At 39.4% G+C, this 18622-nt stretch overlaps 1 protein-coding gene across 2 annotated transcripts; it reads right to left on the bottom strand.

Moving 5' to 3' along the window:
* Nucleotides 1–541: 541 nt before the first annotated feature.
* Nucleotides 542–17359, bottom strand: LOC103434098 (xanthine dehydrogenase 1-like). 2 transcript variants are annotated; one of them, XM_070819177.1, is made up of 15 exons: nucleotides 17188–17359; nucleotides 12823–12937; nucleotides 11133–11232; nucleotides 10984–11038; nucleotides 8350–9837; nucleotides 7848–8090; nucleotides 7388–7702; nucleotides 5719–5958; nucleotides 5236–5520; nucleotides 4905–5126; nucleotides 4555–4716; nucleotides 3753–3887; nucleotides 3022–3258; nucleotides 1278–1451; nucleotides 542–998 (listed from the first exon to the last, which is right to left on the bottom strand). In XM_070819177.1, the coding sequence occupies exons 1-15, from the start codon at nucleotides 17209–17211 to the stop codon at nucleotides 756–758; spliced, it is 4038 nt and encodes a 1345-aa protein (XP_070675278.1). In that variant the 5' UTR covers nucleotides 17212–17359; the 3' UTR covers nucleotides 542–755. The 2 variants fall into 2 exon arrangements, with proteins under 2 accessions (XP_070675278.1, XP_070675277.1); XM_070819176.1 differs by having other exon boundaries at nucleotides 10930–11038; nucleotides 17188–17348.
* Nucleotides 17360–18622: the final 1263 nt, after the last annotated feature.

Here is an 18622-nt window from a genome sequence, read left to right as displayed (position 1 = left end):
AGAGTTGATCACTCGTTTATGGTTGTTACTTCTATTGATCTCCCAGCTGCTACCTGCGCTACTTCTCGGCCTTCTAAATCATAAGTGTACCGCATACGTAGGAATGTGCCCCATCTTGCACCCAAATTCGAATTCCTCTAACTTACAATTATAACATATAGTTGTCCACAGAGAAACAAGTCAAAGTTTTTTTGCACGAAAATTACTATTGCAAAGAAGTCATTGCACCAGAGCCGAAGTGCTATTTCTCCTTTATATTTTTACTTGGATTTGCATGATAAAAACAACTCTTTTTGCATTTAACTACAAGAAACGCAGATTTAAAAGACATTTCCTTACATGCAGTCTCATTGAAGTTAGCCCAACAAAACGCTCAACAGATATTTGAACCAGGGAGTGAATTTCCGCACTCCCTCCTTTTGTTATAACCATCGGGGTAAACCAATCAAAGGAGAATCAATGGGCATAAACAATAAGATGAGAGAAGTGGAAATCATTACCCGTTTGAATACCGTCCCCTTAGAAATTAAAGACAATGAAATTGACCAAGTGTGTATTAAAGAGATGGTAATCACAATAACAATGTATCTAATGATTATTATCGTCATGTATGGCATTTCTGTAATGTAATCTATCTCATGTAAACCAAAAACAAGTACATGCATCTCTTGCACTTGGTTGGAAGTAGGATAGAGACTGTACAAGTCTGGCATAGTGGTATAGACGAAATACAGGAAGAAACCAGAAGTTAGCAATCAAACGCTAAGCTTGGCGCGGAAATCTGTGCTTACAAATGGTCCTATAATTTCGTCTAAGCAAGCCATACGTATCCGTTCAGGTGTCGCGGGATTATCAAGTGGAAACCAGTCATTAGACCCTACTTCTGCTCTTGCAGCTATAATGGCGTCCTTTATGGCGAAAAAGACGGCTGATGCCAAGAAAAATGGTGGCTCACCAACAGCTTTAGATGAGTGGATGGCCTTCACATTTGGATGGCCCTATCAATTAGTAAAGGAAACAACAAAATGGTCAACAGAATGAATCTTAACTTACGCTGGGCGGCCAAGTAAATTCGATCTCCATAAATACAATTGAAGCCTCAAGTAGTTCAAAGGACATTCACCTACTACAAAACCAAAGCTACTTGCTAATGATAGACAAATTAACCCAAGGGCATTCATCGACATCTTAATCCCCACCCATAACACTTGTAGACAAATTACCTTTCAAAGTAACCTTTAATTGGATAACATGCTTTTCTAAAGTAATCAGCATACCTTCAGAAGTGAAACGCTGAATTTGAAGGGGACATCATTTATGGAAGGAATCTTGTAACTTCCAGGCCCAGATGTGTAGAGGCAACCAGGCGAGATCCATTTATGAGCAGGATCGCCCCGCTTTAGTTCTTCTAGAGCTACCCATCCCAAACCTTGTACAAATGCTCCTTCAATCTGCATAAGAAATATAATATCTATTGCAGTTTAATTTAAATAAATCTCCAATTTCAACCACCCCATCCCCTATTTCGTAAACGAGACTAAAGAAACAGCAAGTTTGACAGTCTGAAACTAGATCAGGATCCAGGAGTTTGTTAGCATCTGCATTAATTTACATGATTAAAGTAACAGGAGATCACGAATATAATGAATAGTTTACCACATAATATGGAAATGTTCTCTTTCTAGGCAAGTGCTTATACTGTATGAAACGTAGGCCAGATATCAGACTGATTGTTTCCTCAACTTGTCTCCGTTCCTAGTTTAGTAACTTAGCATCTCTTGCCAGACTTACGTTGCCAGATATATGGTTATGCTGCCATACTGTGAATCTGGACACAGTCTGACAAGAAACAATCTCTCTTTCAGTGTAACATATTCGTATATATGCATGATGGTATGTATCTATGTATATCTATATTTTTGCAACAATTAGCACCCGTTCTAGCCCTATTTACATCAATTCTTGAGGCCATTTCTGTAGTATAATGTTTCTTTCTAAAAATATTTATTCCTATTGACAAAAAAAAATATAAAAAAACAAACAAACATACCCCAACATGGGATTACCAGATGTAATTTCAGAATGCCAAATGCAGCTCTGTTAACGTAAAGCCCGTTGCAAGTTTCAACATAAGATCCTCAAAAATGGGCTTCAAACGTTGTTTAGTGATAAATTAAAGGGACACTTTGGATGTGGTCCCTAGCTATCAATATTCTTTGATTGAAGCCTTGTTAGTTTTTAATTTTTGATTGAGGTCCTTGACATTAATGTAATAATGTAAGTTACTATATTTTTTAAATTAAAAATTAAAAATTGAAATCTGTAATTGTTTATATTAATGAGATTTTAAATAAAACCCATAATTTATGGGATTAAAAATAATAAAATATAAATTATACTCTCTATTATATTGTGTGTGTGTATACATATATGTATGGGTACATTAACCAAAATTAACAAAAAAAGTTATTGTACCAAAACATGGATACATTCTCAAATCAACGAAAAAGAATGTACCCATATAAGTTTAAACATGGATTAAAAAATTTGAATGGATTTTATATTAAAAAAGGGTACATTTTACATATAACAAATTGATATATTTGAGAATGGGTACATTTAAGATTTAAAAAATTGAAATATTATATGAATGGGTACATTTAAGATTAAAAAATTGAGAATCTTTTTATATATATAAAAAAAAAACTAATAGGTACAAACTTAATTTAATTTAATTTTTTATTATTTTGGAAATGTTTGAATTGAAAATTAATTAGAAGTTTAATAGAGGTGTGAGTATTAAACCCTAAATTAATTACTAATTTTTATATTAAAAAATTATATAATAAACATGTGAATTCATTATCACATTAATGCTAGGGACTTGAATCAAAATTTGAGAACTAATAAGGTCTTAGTCAATGAACAGTAAAAACTAAGGACCGGATACTAATTTTTCCTAAATTAAATAACTTGACAATTTAACGATACTAATAAGAAAAATGGAGGAACGATAAACACCTGCCCGACATCAATTGCGGGGTTGAGAGAGTAACCAAGATCCAAGAATATGTTAGCCGCCCTAGTGTGAAAATCTCCAGTCAATGTATCAATTTCAACCTCAGCAAAAGCAGCCCCATAGGTGAAGTAGCTGAATGGGTTCCCTTTACCAGTTGTCCAATCAAAGTCAATGTCCGGTGTAATGTAAAACCCGTGAGCAGAAAGATCTATCCGTTCAACATAGCATGCACTTGCCAGCTGACAATAAATATGAAACATGAAGCTAACATAAGTTTCATACCATTAGAAATTCTCAGTGCAAAATGCTAGCACAAAAGGGTCCACATATGGTTTAGGGTTTAGGGTTCAGGGGAGTTATATGTTCCAAGAAGTTTGTGACTGATTAAATACTATAGATCATCCTAAGGTATTAGCAATTAATACGCCCATGCAACAGAAACTTTATCTTGGAACATTTAAATCTTTCTGACTCAGTTTATTTTGGAGTATACAATTAATGGCCTATCAGTTTTATCGATTTACTTCAAAACCATACACAATGTTTTTCTCCTCTTGTTTCCGTTGGAATTATGATTAACTTCTTTGTTTTGGAACGCTCCTGGTGAGTAACTGCCAAAGCATCCTAGATGCTAGTCATTTACTCCTTGAGAGAAAGAAGGCAATGAACTTCTATGAAAGACACGATAACCAAATTATAGCACAGTAATTAGAAACTATGACAGGAAGAGTACCTCGGCAAAAGAACTGAAATTTTGCTGTGAAGCAATAGGCTTCATACGTGCCTTAATTTTCTCACATGCATCCAGAACTGCAGCTCCATACATGTCAGAACTCGCAGAAGCTGCTGTTGCCGATGCATTAGGAACCTAGTTTATTAATCCAACAAAATACGAGCATGGAATCATCAGCTTTGTAGGCATCTAGAAATAATAAAACAACAGATAAAGAATGGGAGTCTAAATCAGTTAATCACACCTGATAATTTGTTAAAATATTTATTTCAAAAGCTATCCTATCATAAGTGCTACAGAGAATTACAGGCTCTAATTCGTAGACACATTCTCGTAAAATTTGCTATTATCAAACGCATTGCACCAGTAACTGCAGAAATAACACTCCAGCAACTTCCCTAATATAACAATGCAATAAACTTGTGGAGAATGTAGAATCCTACATACGGAGTTCTGAGCCTTACTACATATTAATCTATTGGTCCTGGGCCTCTCCGTCCGTTGCAATTGGTTTTGAATTGAATGGTCTAATTCTAACATAGCTTGAGAATCCCTTAAGAAGGACAATAACAGGTTTCCTAAAGAACCTTAAAACAGCAGAAATAGGAACAACCCCTTGCCCTTTATGCGACAATAAGAGATTTAAAGTGTGCACAAGGTTTCTATCCCATATGATACATATAAAAAACTGATACATTGATACATCTATTACATTATCTTTAGCTTGGATAAATAAACAAGGTGCAAAATCTAACCACCGAACCAAAGTTTCCCCGTAAGGAATTAAAACACGGTCAATTACCTTGTCGGTGCTTGTCTCTGAAATAAAGACAGAACTGAGAGGGATACTGAAGGCGGAAGCAGCGACCTGAGCAACTTTAGTGTGTAAACCTTGCCCCATCTCAACACCTCCATGTGTGACTAAAACAGTTCCATCTGTGTAGACATGAACGAGAGCACCTGCCTAAGAGTCATTTAACAATACCTAATCAGGAATCCAATAGCATGATTGCATAGCATTATAAAAATGAAAATCAATTATAGACAAAAGATGGTAAAAAATCCTTTTGTCAAACCTCTATTTTTCTAACAAGTTTATAGCAAGAAAAATCACTTAAATCTGGAACCAAATCACGTTTTATGAAAAATTACCTGGTTCATAAGCTTTAACGTAAAGGCTATGCCAAATTTTGTTGGAACCATGGCAATACCACGCTTCCGCCACCGATTTTGAATATTAAATTGGTCAACTTCGTAGCGAGCCTTTGAAAAGTCGCAAGATAACTTCAGTTGATTCCACACAGGACCCAATGTGCAGTGTTTAAGTTGTTGACCATAATGCAATATTGATCCTTCACCTTGAAAATTAATTTCCTGAAACAAATGTATATAACAAGCTCAAACTAAAAGGAACGAGGCGCTTATGAACTGAAGGTGCAAGTGCAACATAAGGACTACAACATAATAAAATTTCTTTACATACTTTTATCTCCTCTGGGCTTTTTTTGAGTTCTGCAGCAATCCTCTGAATCCAATTTTCCACAATAATCATACCTTGAGGACCACCAAATCCTCGAAAAGCAGTGTTACTTGTAATGTTAGTGAAGCAAACCCTTCCCACAATCCTCACATTTGGAATCTCATAGACGTTATCTGACTGAAACATAGCACGTTCAAGTATGGGAAGAGACAAATCTTGTGAATTTCCAGCATTATTGTAGATTTCAAGATCCAGTGCCAACACCTTACCCTCATTTGTAAATCCAACCTGTGCAAAAGTATATATGACATCAATAGTTTTTATTTCTACTACATGGGATGTAACTTAACAAAGAAAAAACCGAAATCTAACTAAACGACAATAGCACAATGTGTAAAAACAAAAAGAGGTGTTGCTAACATCAGATTGTAGAACCTATGAGCAGGACATAAATTTGGTCATACAATTATAGTAACAGAAGTAAACCTTGTACTTTCCAAGAAAGCTATGGCGTTGGCCAGTTATCATCATGTCTGTATCACGGTCTAGTGTAATTTTAACTGGACGATTTAACAGATATGATGGAACAGCGGCTGCAGCAGCAACGACAGCTGACCTAGTCTCCTTGCCGCCAAAACCCCCGCCAATGCGCTTAGTTTTACAAACAACTTTCGACATTGGAAGACCAAGAACATGAGCAACGTATTTCTGGTGCTTCTGAGGGGCCTGCACTTTGATAATTTCATGTTACATTGCATTTGAAAACCAAGTACAATAATAAAGATCATAGACATTTGATTGACACTGGTTCTTGAATCTTTGTTTCCAATTATTGTTACATTGCATTTGAAAACTAAGTACAATAATAAAGAACATAGACATTTGATTGACACTGGTTCTTGAATCCTTGTTTCCAATTATTACATAAATACTTGCAATGCATACAACTGGTACTTATGCACAATAGTAACATGAAGACAGAGGGGAGGGGAGAGGAAGAGGGAGAGAGACGTTATGCGTGAAGCGATTGGAAAGCCAAGTATGGTGCTGTTCAAACCCTACCAAAGCAAGTGGCCAAAAGAAATGTTAAGTAAATCTTTCAAGAGTGGGGAGGTGGTTAAGGTGGCTAAGTGCAAGGTTCTTCCACCAGGGTAGGCAACTAAAAGCTGAATCACACTAGCATCAGTCTTAGCCCCGATGAACATGAAGCAATTTCAGCAATAGTCTCTGCAATGTGACAAATCAAGTCATCTTCAAGGTATTGACCAATAGGTTGAAAGGGGTATTGGTTGTAGGTTAACCTCAATGCACATGCGTGCCAGTTTGGAAAATAGCAGATGATTTGACGATAGTCCATGAGCTTCTACATGTGATGAAAGGGAGGAAGGGTTCTTAAATGTCTAGAAGTGGATGAACCGTATTGTATGTCTTTTTTCAGATGACTCCATCAATGCTAGGGTGAATATCGTAGAGTTTCAAGATTGGGCTGGGTGAAGATATAGGCAAGGTGATGGCTCCATATTGGTGGGGGTTCAAGTTTACCAAGAAAAAGTAGCATGGGCCAACTAGAGACGCGAGGGTGAGGTGACAGCAGATAGGGAGCTGGGTTTCAGGGAGCTATCCTGCTTTAATTCTGTATTAATTGCCCAGCCTGGACGGAGCATCACAAAAAACCCATACTCCCACTACATAGGCTGCTTAAAAGAAAATACTTCCCCAAGTGGTACCTCTTAATGGCTGGCTTCTGAACAAGGCCCCATGAGGTACCATAGTTTATTAGAATGAAGGAAGAGTCCTACAGGCGGGGCTTCATGTTATGGGACACTCATAAGGGTGAGGGATAACCCATGGTTATGCAAATTACATAGGTCGGGTCAGTTGCTATCACAAAGGGAAGAGGATGTCCAGCATGTAGCTGACTCAATTGATCCACTCACTTGATGCTTTGTAGTATTCAATGGAAGACGAGGATTATAAATCAATGCTTTGCAACTATGAAGATCAAGTGATTTTTTAAGCGCCCTTGAGTAAAACGGGAGAGTTTTCTTAAGAAACAAAAAGTTATCAAAAAAGGAAAACGGTACAACTTAAGACTGGCACTCCTGCCATATCTGAACTGGTTGAAGAAGCAATTCTTTCAAGGTTTCTAACATACCTGAGTGGATGAGACCATATGAACTTCATTGCCACCATCCATTGTCCATACCACACTGCTATTTGGCTCCAAATAGAAGTGCTCCTGTCCGCCTACTCGAACTTCCCCCTCTATGACGTTGTCACATTGACTTGATTGAAAGCAGAGGTCCACATCCCCTTTCCTTAAACACCTCTTCGTATCAGGATGGAAACTTTTGGCTTCGATGGCATCCTGTATTGATACGATGGCTGGGAGCTCTTCATACTCAACATGAACCTTCCTTGCTGCTAGTTTTGCATTTTCATGTGTATCAGCAACTACCACTCCTATAACCTGCATAAAATGTTGAAAAACACCATAGACAAGTCATAAAAGAGGATAACAGGGTAACATAGCACCAAATGTACCACGCAAGAAAAAAATCCCACACAGCCTTCGATTCATGCAGAGAGAGAGATTAATCTTTTAACCATCATACCTGACCTACACAAGTGACAAATTCCGAAGCAAATAGTTCCTCGTCTTCAATAATTGGTCCAACATTATTATCAGCTGGAACGTCCTTTGCTAAATATATGCCTGCAAACCCAGATGATAACTTGGCTCCAGAATCATCGATTGAAAGTATACGAGCATGAGGCTTTCTGCTGAGTATTAAAGCAGCGTGTAAACCATTAGGAGGCAGTGGTGTGTCATCGGCATATTCCGCCTCTCCTGTAACCTGGTAGAAATTATCATATCAATACAAACACCATACTGCTACTCTCTACAAGCAAAAATTCATGTACTGTACAAAAAATTGTACCGATTTCCAAAAGAAAAGGACCTTCACGCCATTTAATATCACAATAGCAATACATTAAATAATTATGCCGTCCAACTACAAATTTTGGTAGAATAGGCTCCAAACATTACAAATTTGAACAATTGGTATATCAGAAAACATAAAAAACAGTTTGCCAATATATCCATGAATATACCTGAAGTCTTGCTGATAAATGAACTTCGGGAGACCCAACTGCTGTCCCACGTTTTATAACTTCGCAGTCTTGAGCTCCTATAACAGGTGGCCGGTGAAATGATTGTACAGCAGAAAGATGAGATAACGGTACACTCACTTTAATGCATTGCTTCCCTTCCATTTGATGAGAAACCCAAAGAAAAAATTTGAAGAAAAAGCTTACAGTCAAAGATTTACGAAACTCCACCATCCCACCAGGAGCGTCATCCTTGAGCAACACATCTTTTTGCAGGACTTTCAAGGCACCCTGCAACATCTCCTGGTTCCATCTCTTTCCAATGAGAAAATCTTTCGTTCTTGTTGCAGCAAGAGAGACTGGAGCAACTCCACCATAAACAATGGATGCATCAGACACAACCCAGCCACCTCTGTCCTCAAGATGAACACGAATCCCAGCATTCACAATTGCAATATCATCATCCCTTCTGTGAGCTTGCTTATACTCTTTCACATACTCGAAAGATCTAGTCCAAGGTAAAAATACAGAGAGTAAAATTTCACCACTTGCCAGATCCACCTTTCGGTAACCCAGGAAAAAGTTTTCTGCCAGCATCGTTCTAATATTCCCTTTGGAATCAATGATCTGAAATTTCGCTCTAGAGGCCATCCAAAGAGGGTTTAAGTCTGATATTGGACTGGCTGTACAGATATTTCCACCAACACACGCAACATTTCTTATTTGCACCCCAGCAAACCATTTTAATTGTTCAACTAAGGCCTTACAAGCAGAAGTTTCATGAGCTGCGCGTTCTTTTATGACCATTCTTAAAACTTTAAGTAGTTCAGAAAGTCTTACTGCTGAACCTATCTCTATGCCATCATCCTTCACAGTCAATTTACTGAGTTCAGGTACATGCGTAACGGAAATCAAAACCTGATATTGAAGTTTCTTCAACCTCGTTTCAATTCCCACCTCAGTATTGCCTACCAATAATTTTGCATCTGGATATTTTTCCTTCAATTCTAGCACTTGTTTAAGCCTCAAGGGTCGGAACCACTTTAATCCACTAAAACCAGTCAAACTTAAATAAGTCCATTTTCTCAATAATAGCTCAGGAGGAAAAATAAACTCCTTGTCTGTGTACGTGCTTCCATCAATTTCACTGTACGAGACAGGTGCATACCTCTCATCATGAGTGGTGCATGAACTTTCACTTTTCAATCCACATGAACAGGGCTTTCCAGTCGAAGGGCACACAAACTCACCTCCTTCAGAGCTTAGTGGAGATGTATTAACGTATGGTGCATCATTCGTTTTGGCAAAGACACGAAAAGCATCAACAATTGGTCTGTAACCTGTGCATCTACACAAATTTCCTGCAAGACTTTCTTCAATCTCCCCCTCACTAGGGGGTTTCTGACTTGATCTTAACAAGGCGTAGATGGACATAATAAAACCGGGGGTGCAAAATCCACATTGTGAACCATGAGATCGTGCCAACGATTCCTAGTTAACATGAAACAAAATAGGCATAGGTTAGCATCTCAATAAGGCAGGTTACGAACTTAAGAAGCACGTAATATGACTAAACATTCCGTTAACGGAGATTCCATACTCCAGACTCCCCCGTTCAGGACCCTCCCCAATCTCAAAAAAGCAATTCAGTATAATACAAGTTGTCCGATAAAACATATGGTATTTCTCCGATTGTGATATCCTCTCTTTCACCCAAGAAAGAGTGATTAAATCAGAAAAAATCTGGTGCATGAAATGGCCAATCAACTTATCTTTCCTAAAACCTCTTCCGAGAACTAGTATAGAGAAGGCTTTCCCGTAGAGCCGCAGTTCTTCCATAACAACTAATTGAGCTCAGTTGGAGTTGCATTAGTCGTAATTATCCATAGGGTCTGGCATTGGTTTTAACTTTCTGCTTTTATTCAATACCTTTACAGAAACCGCGCCTGCATCAGTCGATGCAGTGGTAAGCACGTATTGATACTTTTAACGTTGAGGTGGTTTCTGGGGTTTTTTTTTTTCGGTTCTATCAAATTTTCCTAAGTGTATGAGACTCCAACTTTACAACTTTTGACTCTGTACACAGTTGCATACAATCGTGAGTGCAACCTAAGTGATTTTTAAGTCTACAAACACCTCTACTGAATTGCTGATTACAGATATGCTACAGTGGTGTAAGCCGACAAAAACCCTCAGCTAATTCAGGATTACAAATTATGTAACTGAAGTTTCCTTTTTCTCCCTCCAATTTCCTTCTCATGCTCTATCAAAATCCTTCCAATTCATGGTTGATTAAAGAAATAATCCCAAGAAAAATAATAAAGAACTGAAATCGGAACCCCAGCTTAAATGTTGACCTAGGTGAAACAAATCAGGTGCCCTAGATGCTTAATCCTCTTCGCAATTTAACTAAATAGAGGAAAACCTTGGGTGCTCCTCAAGGCGCCCCTTGATTTCACGTTGCAGATCATTGGTACACAGAGAAAGCCTTTCTCTACCTAAACAAGAGATCCTACCAGCTACCGTGGTAATATTAAGTAATGACGGATACAGGGAAGGGAAAAAAAAGGCAGCATATATTACTTGAATTGGGTGCATGCCCTTTTTGTGGCTCCCTAGTCCTTCCACTGTAATTACCTGCATCCCTTCTACAGAGTACAAAGGAGCCAAGCATGCATTGACAGCATAGTGGCTGCATATAAAATTTTACATAGAAAAACAAAATAATTTCAGTTTGATACAAATTTATGCGTGTGCATTTATATTCAACAGTACGATAGACTCACAAACTTTTCTTCAGTTCTTTGTTGTAATGAGAAACCATAACAGTGCAAGCACCGCAACCACCTTCACCACATCCAAGCTTTGTCCCTGTCAAACCTAAATCTTTTTTGCCACAAAGGAAATAGAAATTCTAATTAAGATTTTAATACAACATATGAACCCAAAGCGCGCATCACTTACATTAAAGCGACTGTACAAGAAGATGGACAACAAAATCTGGAAGAACACAGCAGTTAAGAATGTATAAGAGATGATATGCAGCACAAAAAATAATTAACCATTCTGACATTTATTCACAACAATCAGCTCCGTAGCTCAATAATACTCTTCTTTCTTATATAAGAAATCGAGATTCTCATTCAAGTGCAATGAAACTACAACACAGGGGACAAGGCAATCCCTAAACCACGCCTGAGTTAAGACACCAATGAAAACAAAACAAAAGAACAAACTAATACAGAACCTTAAAACATGATTAAAATGAAGTCCATAAGAATGTCCAGAAATAAGGTATGTATCTCCAACGGTCTGAATGCACCTAAAAATTTCCTATTACTCTCTTTATCCAAACAACCCAAATATCTTCAGGACAGTACATCTTCTCAACATCATTCCCCCTTTCCTGCCTCCAAAAAATTTAGGCTTCTAACGAAATAATGCATTACAAGATTCCGGGGTTGCACAAACTCAAACTCGACTCCCTAAACAGCCTCATCCACAAAGACAACGCAACGGGACCAACAAAACATTAAATGATGTTTCATTCAGCATCCATTGAGGAGTAAAATACCAACAAGATTTCCTCTTCCGCACCATGAGGGGGTGTTGGGAGTGTGCAAAAGGTGTAGTGGTACAGGGCCCCGAATTTCTCAGGGACCCCAAAATTTTGATCCTAGTATATATCACAAATGTATAAATTTTATAATAAATTTTTTTTTTTATTAGAAAGAAAAATCATCATCATTTGATATTAGCTATATTATGAAGCTTATACTTAAAACATTTCTTTAGCAATAAAAAAAACTTGTGTATTATCTTCTTTCACTTTCTTAAGCAATAAAAAACAAACTTGTGTATTACTTTATTCCAGAAATACAAGTGTATTTCTGTATCTATTTCATTCGTGCTCCATTTTTTCATAGATGAACCATAAATCATAATTTCATGACAATTGGAGATTATTTAATTAGTAAGAATGAGAAGTTGATTTCAATTAATTTTAAGTATTTATTGTTGAATTCTGATGAATATATTGTCCAAAAACGTTTTTTTTTTATTTTTTATTTTTATTTTTTATTTTTTATAAATAAGGAGGGCCTCTTTATTAAGTTCGCAAAAGACTTCAAAATGTCTGAGACGGCCCTATGTGCATCTTAGGTGGTACTTCTGACCTTCCAAATTGCACCGAAATGGGCAAAAAGAGAAAAGAACTAGTACCATCCATGGGATCATCCATCATTGAATTCTCTCAACTCCATAGTGATTGGAGTAATTTGAACTATGAATACAAACAAGGAATACAAGAACTATGACATCTTGTAACCACAACAAACTTGACAGATTACAAGACCGAACTAATCTGAGCTAAAAAATTTCTCTTCCCACTTTTCCTGGCAACCAAACAAACAAAACTAGGAAAACCCAGTTGCAATTACAATTAAAATGACAAAAACAAATGATCAAAAATCAAACCTCTGAGGTACTCGAGAAGGGTCAAGTGGGCCAACCCATCAGGCAAAACTCTACGAACTCCATTGACATATAGTATGGCCTCTTTTGACTCCTCCCCCGATTGTTCCAGCTCCTCCTCTTCCTTCTTCAACAACAACAACAACAACAACAACAACAAAGCCTTTTCCCATTAAGTGGGGTCGGCTATATGAATCCTAGAACGCCATTGCGCTCATTTGTGTCATGTCCTCCGTTAGATCCAAGTACTCAAGTCTTTTCTTAGGATCTCTTCCAAAGTTTTCCTAGGTCTTCCTCTACTTCTTCGGCCCCGAACCTCTGTCCCGTAGTCACATTTTCGAACCGGAGCGTCAGTAGGCCTTCTTTGCACATGTCCAAACCACCGGAACCGATTTTCTCTCATATTTCCTTCAATTTTGGCTACTCCTACTTTACCTCGGATAACCTAATTCCCAATCTTATCCTTTCTCGTGTGCCCATACATCCCACGAAGCATCCTCATCTCCGCTACACCCATTTTGTGTACGTTGATGCTTCACCGCCCAACATTCTGTGCCATACAACATCGCTGGCCTTATTGCCGTCCTATAAAATTTTCCCTTGAGCTTTAGTGGCCTACGACGGTCACACAACACGCCGGATGCACTCTTACACTTCATCCATCCAGCTTGTATTCTATGGTTGAGATCTCCATCTAATTCTCCGTTCTCTTGCAAGATAGATCCTAGGTAGCGAAAACGGTCACTTTTTGTGATCTTCGCTAGATTGCTCCGGTCATTAGTGTGGATAAGTATATAAATGGATATAGATAGGAAAGCAAACACAAGATATACGTGGTTCACCCAGATTGGCTACGTCCACGGAATAGAGGAGTTCTCATTAATTGTGAAGGGTTTACACAAGTACATAGATTCAAGCTCTCCTTTAGTGAGTACAAGTGAATGATTTAGTACAAATGACATTAGGAAATATTGTGGGAGAATGATCTCGTAGCCACGAAACTTCTAAGTACCGGAGTGTGGTATCGTCTTGACTTGCCTTTATCTGTCTCATAGGTAGATGTGACATCTTCTCTGGAAGTACTCTTCCTCCATCCAGGGGTGGTATCTGTAACTGGTGGAGATGCACAAGGTAATGTATCAATTTCACTTGAAGCTTACTTGTAGTTTCATGCTTGGTCAAGCGAGATACAAACCATGTAGTAGGAGTCCCCCAAGTCGCCGAGCTGGGGGATCTGCTGAAAGAGGTGACAGACAAGGTAAGCAATCAGAGCTCCGGCTGATTGTTCACATTCTCCCTATCTTGCAGGCAGCATGAAGGATAAAGAGAAGAAAAATGAGGAGAGATGATATGGGATACTTTTGCTTTTGAAGAAGTAACTTTCCACAGGCTTATTCTTGAACTGGGCTGGAAGGTTTTCTGGTTTCGTCCAGAGTATAAGGCCGACTGAAGAATTTGAGGGTCAAAACAAGTCCATCAAATCTAGAGTACGTTCGACCCTGCTGATATGGGATACTTTTGCTTTTGATAGAGTAGTGGATGTATCGGCACGTGTGCTGTTACGCTTGTCTCCACATGCTTCCTTGTATCCTTCTCACTTGCCCTATCTGTTCCTCAGGCAGATGCGGTATCTTCCCTGGAAGCATAAGATGTTGAAGATGAGTACTCGAGAGCAATGCCAGGTAAGTAATCAGGTAAGGGGTTCCAGGCAGTCAGTTCCTGGCTGGAAGCTTGATTCCAAGTGCTGACTGATTGCTCTATTTCTCCTTGTCTTGCAGGTATGAACAAGGCCAAAGGAAAAGACAGGGAAAAAGCATGATATGGGATACTCTTGCTTTTAACCCTGATGATATGAGATATTCTTGCTCTAGTATAGCTTGTTTACAGAGGTATTATCGGGGGGAAAGAAAGCTGAATATTTCGAAAGGCTTTGTTGGGAGTGCCCTCTCAGATAAGAGAAAGGGTTGAGCATTTTTGCAGGTCTGCCTGTCTGTTAGGGATGGAAGTCGACATATATAGGAGTCTCCCTAACATCAAGTAATAATGCTATTCCTTTACCCTGCTTGGTTATAGCACGGTAGTGGGAGCTCCCAGCTTCACATGTTTTAACTCTGTCAGAGCACTTTGAAAAAGTGGTTTGTGGTATCTGGAAAGCTGCTGTTGCGTGTGAAGATTACAGACCTGTCGGGGGTCTGGCTCTCGAGATTCGGAGAACGATGCCTCTTCGATTTTAAGAAAGCAATCCTGCTGGGGGTCTGGCTCTCGAGATTCGGAGAGCGGTGTCTCTTCGATTTTTGAGAAAGTAATCATGTTGGGAGTCTGGCTCTCGAGATTCGGAGGGCCGTGCCTCTTCGATTTTGGAGCAAGCAATCTTGTTGGGAGTGTTTTCTCGAATGTGAGTAAAGGTTGGGCATGTTTGCTAGTCTACCTTGCCACGAAGCACAGAGGTTGACACACAGGGACTTTCCAATTATCCAGCAGTGGTACTGTTCCTTTACCCTCTCTTCGATTTTGAGAAAGTAATCATGTTGGGAGTCTGGCTCTCGAGATTCGGAGGGCGGTGCCTCTTCGATTTTGGAGGAAGCAATCTTGTTGGGAGTGTTTTCTCGAATGTGAGTAAAGGTTGGGCATGTTTGCTAGTCTACCTTGCCACGAAGCACAAAGGTTGACACACCGGGACTTTCCAATTATCCAGCAGTGGTACTGTTCCTTTACCCTCTCTTCGATTTTTGAGAAAGTAATCATGTTGGGAGTCTGGCTCTCGAGATTCGGAGGGCGGTGCCTCTTCGATTTTGGAGCAAGCAATCTTGTTAGGAGTGTTTTCTCGAATGTGAGTAAAGGTTGGGCATGTTTGCTAGTCTACCTTGCCACGAAGCACAGAGGTTGACACACCGGGACTTTCCAATTATCCAGCAGTGGTACTGTTCCTTTACCCTTGTGGGTAATAATATGGTAGCTAGACCTTCAAAATTTATGTGTCTAAACTTTGTTAGTGTTGTTTCTTTGCAATTCTTTTACCCTTCTTGGTCAGAGCGATGTAGTGGGAGCTGCAAGCTTCACGTGTCTCAACTTTGTCAGAGAACTTTGGCAAAGTTATCTGTGGTACCCATGAGCTACTGTTGCGTGTGGGAAGTGGGTGATTGAACAGTACGATTCATGTGCTTTCTACTTCGCCAGAAATCTTCGACAGAATGCCCATAATTTCCGCAAAGCTGAGTGTGCGTGTGACAGGTGCTGACAAGGCTGGAAAAGTAGGTGCCTCTTCGATTTCTGAAATCGGCCCTCGTGGTCTCTGATCAGCCCAGCTTTTGAGAAAGCAAGCCTCTTCGATTTCTGAGATCGGCCTTTGTGGTCTTTGAGCAGCCCAGCTTTTGAGAAAGCAAACACCTCTTCGATTTCTGAGATCGACCCTCGTGGTCTCTGAGCAGCCCAGCTTTTGAGAAAGCAAACGCCTCTTCGATTTCTGAGCAGGCGCCTCTTCGATTTCTGAAGCTTCGTCGAGTGCAGATTTTTATAGGGGCTGACATTAAGTTCCAAAGCACACTTGAATATCCACCAGTAGAAGCTCCATTCTTGCACTTCTAAGATCTTGATTTGTCCGACCTCTTCTCTCTTCAACACCTTTGAAAATGTCTGGCCCCTCCGACCGTCGTTTTGACTTGAACCTTGTTGAAGAGGCAGCCCCGCCTTCTCCAGACAACATATGGCGCCCATCCTTCGTCTCCCATACTGGTCCTCTTACCGTTGGGGATTCCGTGATGAAGAATGATATGACCGCTGCGGTAGTGGCCAGGAACCTTCTCACTCCCAAAGATAACAGACTACTTTCCAAACGGTCTGATGAGTTGTCTGTTAAGGATTCTCTGGCTCTTAGTGTTCAGTGTGCAGGTTCTGTGTCTAATATGGCCCAACGCCTATTTGCTCGAACCCGCCAAGTTGAATCATTGGCGGCTGAAGTGATGAGTCTCAAACAGGAGATTAGAGGGCTCAAGCATGAGAATAAACAGTTGCACCGGCTCGCACATGACTATGCTACAAACATGAAGAGGAAGCTTGACCAGATGAAGGAATCTGATGGTCAGGTTTTACTTGATCATCAGAGATTTGTGGGTTTGTTCCAAAGGCATTTATTGCCTTCGTCTTCTGGGGCTGTACCGCGTAATGGAGCTCCAAATGATCAATCTCTGATGCCTCCTCCTTCTAGGGTTTTGTCCAGTACTGAGGCTCCGAATGATCCCCCTCCGGTGCCTTCTCTTTCTGGGGCTCTACCGACTGCTGAGACTTCTCCTAAGCAACCTTTGTGAAGGCTCCCTCTTGTTTGTTTATTTTGACTCAAGTATATGTACATATTTGTAACTTATCGGGGACCTCTTCCTTCTTCAACGATCCCATAATTTTATTTTCTGTCTTTCTTTAATTCCTGAGGACCCAAAAACTTCAATCTCTGTAGTTTCTTTGTATGTGAGAGATAGAGGCAGAGAGAGAACCGGGGGAGAAGAAGATGAAATGAAACAGTAGGGACGGAGGAATCGAAAGTTCCGTGTTCGGATTCTTGTAGGAAAAGATATATAAAAAAGTAAAAAGATAGTTTTACAAGGTTTACAAGCACCATGCCGTTTTCCTTCATTTTCTGCAATTTTCTTCGCTCCCATTTTGTTTTTTTTGGAAAAAAGGAAAATATTACGTAACTTTCTGATTGGTACTTTTACTGCTTTTTGTACTTTTCTTTTAGATTCTACTCTCTACTTGTTTATTATATAATCATGCTTTTGACTTTTATTTTTGGAAACATTGGTGGGATAATATTATCAAAAAATAGGAAAGAATATTTTATAAAAGACTGAGGTCAGTGCTGGGAAGAGTCGAAAGATAGTTCAACTAAACAAAATTGAGCTCATTAATGACGTGGTGCGATTACTAGTCGATATATATATATATATATTTTTTTTTTGGGTTATTCTTAATTTTTTTTTTGTTTTTAATATTTCATGCATAAAATATTTTTCGTTTCAGTTTGGTACCTAAAGTTATAATTATTTGACACTTTTAGATACTATTAAGTTTTTCATCAGAATTTCCGTTAACTGATAACTTGATGTCCACGTAAACAAGGACTCAATATGGGTCCATGTGAATATTAAAACATTAAAAAAAATTAAAAATTAAAAATTAAAAAGAAAAAAAAATCTTCTCTTCCCCTCCCTCTTTGACTCCCTCGGATCCTTGATCCCTCATACTCCTCCCTCTTCACCTCCTCAGCCCACCTCCTCCTTCTCCTCCACCCTCTTCACCTTCCCTCCCTTCTCTATCTCGGGAACAACCTGCACCCACCCCAACCAATACTACACTGGCCCCGTCGCCTTCCTCACCGCCTCACCAAAACCCTAAACCTCCAAATCCAGACCCTCCATTTCAACCCATCCAAATCCAAGCCATTCTTCCTCACCTGGCCCGGGTCCCACCTCTCACTCCATCTACCCTCTTACACCAGCCCTTCCCTCACCACCACATCCCTCCTCTAATCCATCCATACCCAACCTGATTCCAGATTCCAGATTCGGACTCTCCATCCACCAATATTCATAAACCTTCATCTACCAACTTCGATTATTGGGACGAAGGCGAGTTCAAAGGCTTCCCCGTCCAACCCCAGCAACCACAACAAAAAACAGCCCCTCGACGACCCTACAATTACCGAAAAATGCAACTTCCTTATTTGATTCTGATTCCAAACCCTCTGATCCTAAGCCCACCGCTGCTCCGAGACCCTTTGTTATGGATATCGTGTGCGGAGGGTTCCTAA

The sequence above is a fragment of the Malus domestica genome, chromosome 03 (genome assembly GCF_042453785.1).
Source record: "Malus domestica chromosome 03, GDT2T_hap1".
Classification (NCBI taxonomy): Eukaryota; Viridiplantae; Streptophyta; class Magnoliopsida; order Rosales; family Rosaceae; genus Malus; species Malus domestica.
This window is presented reverse-complemented; position numbering and strand designations above follow the sequence as displayed.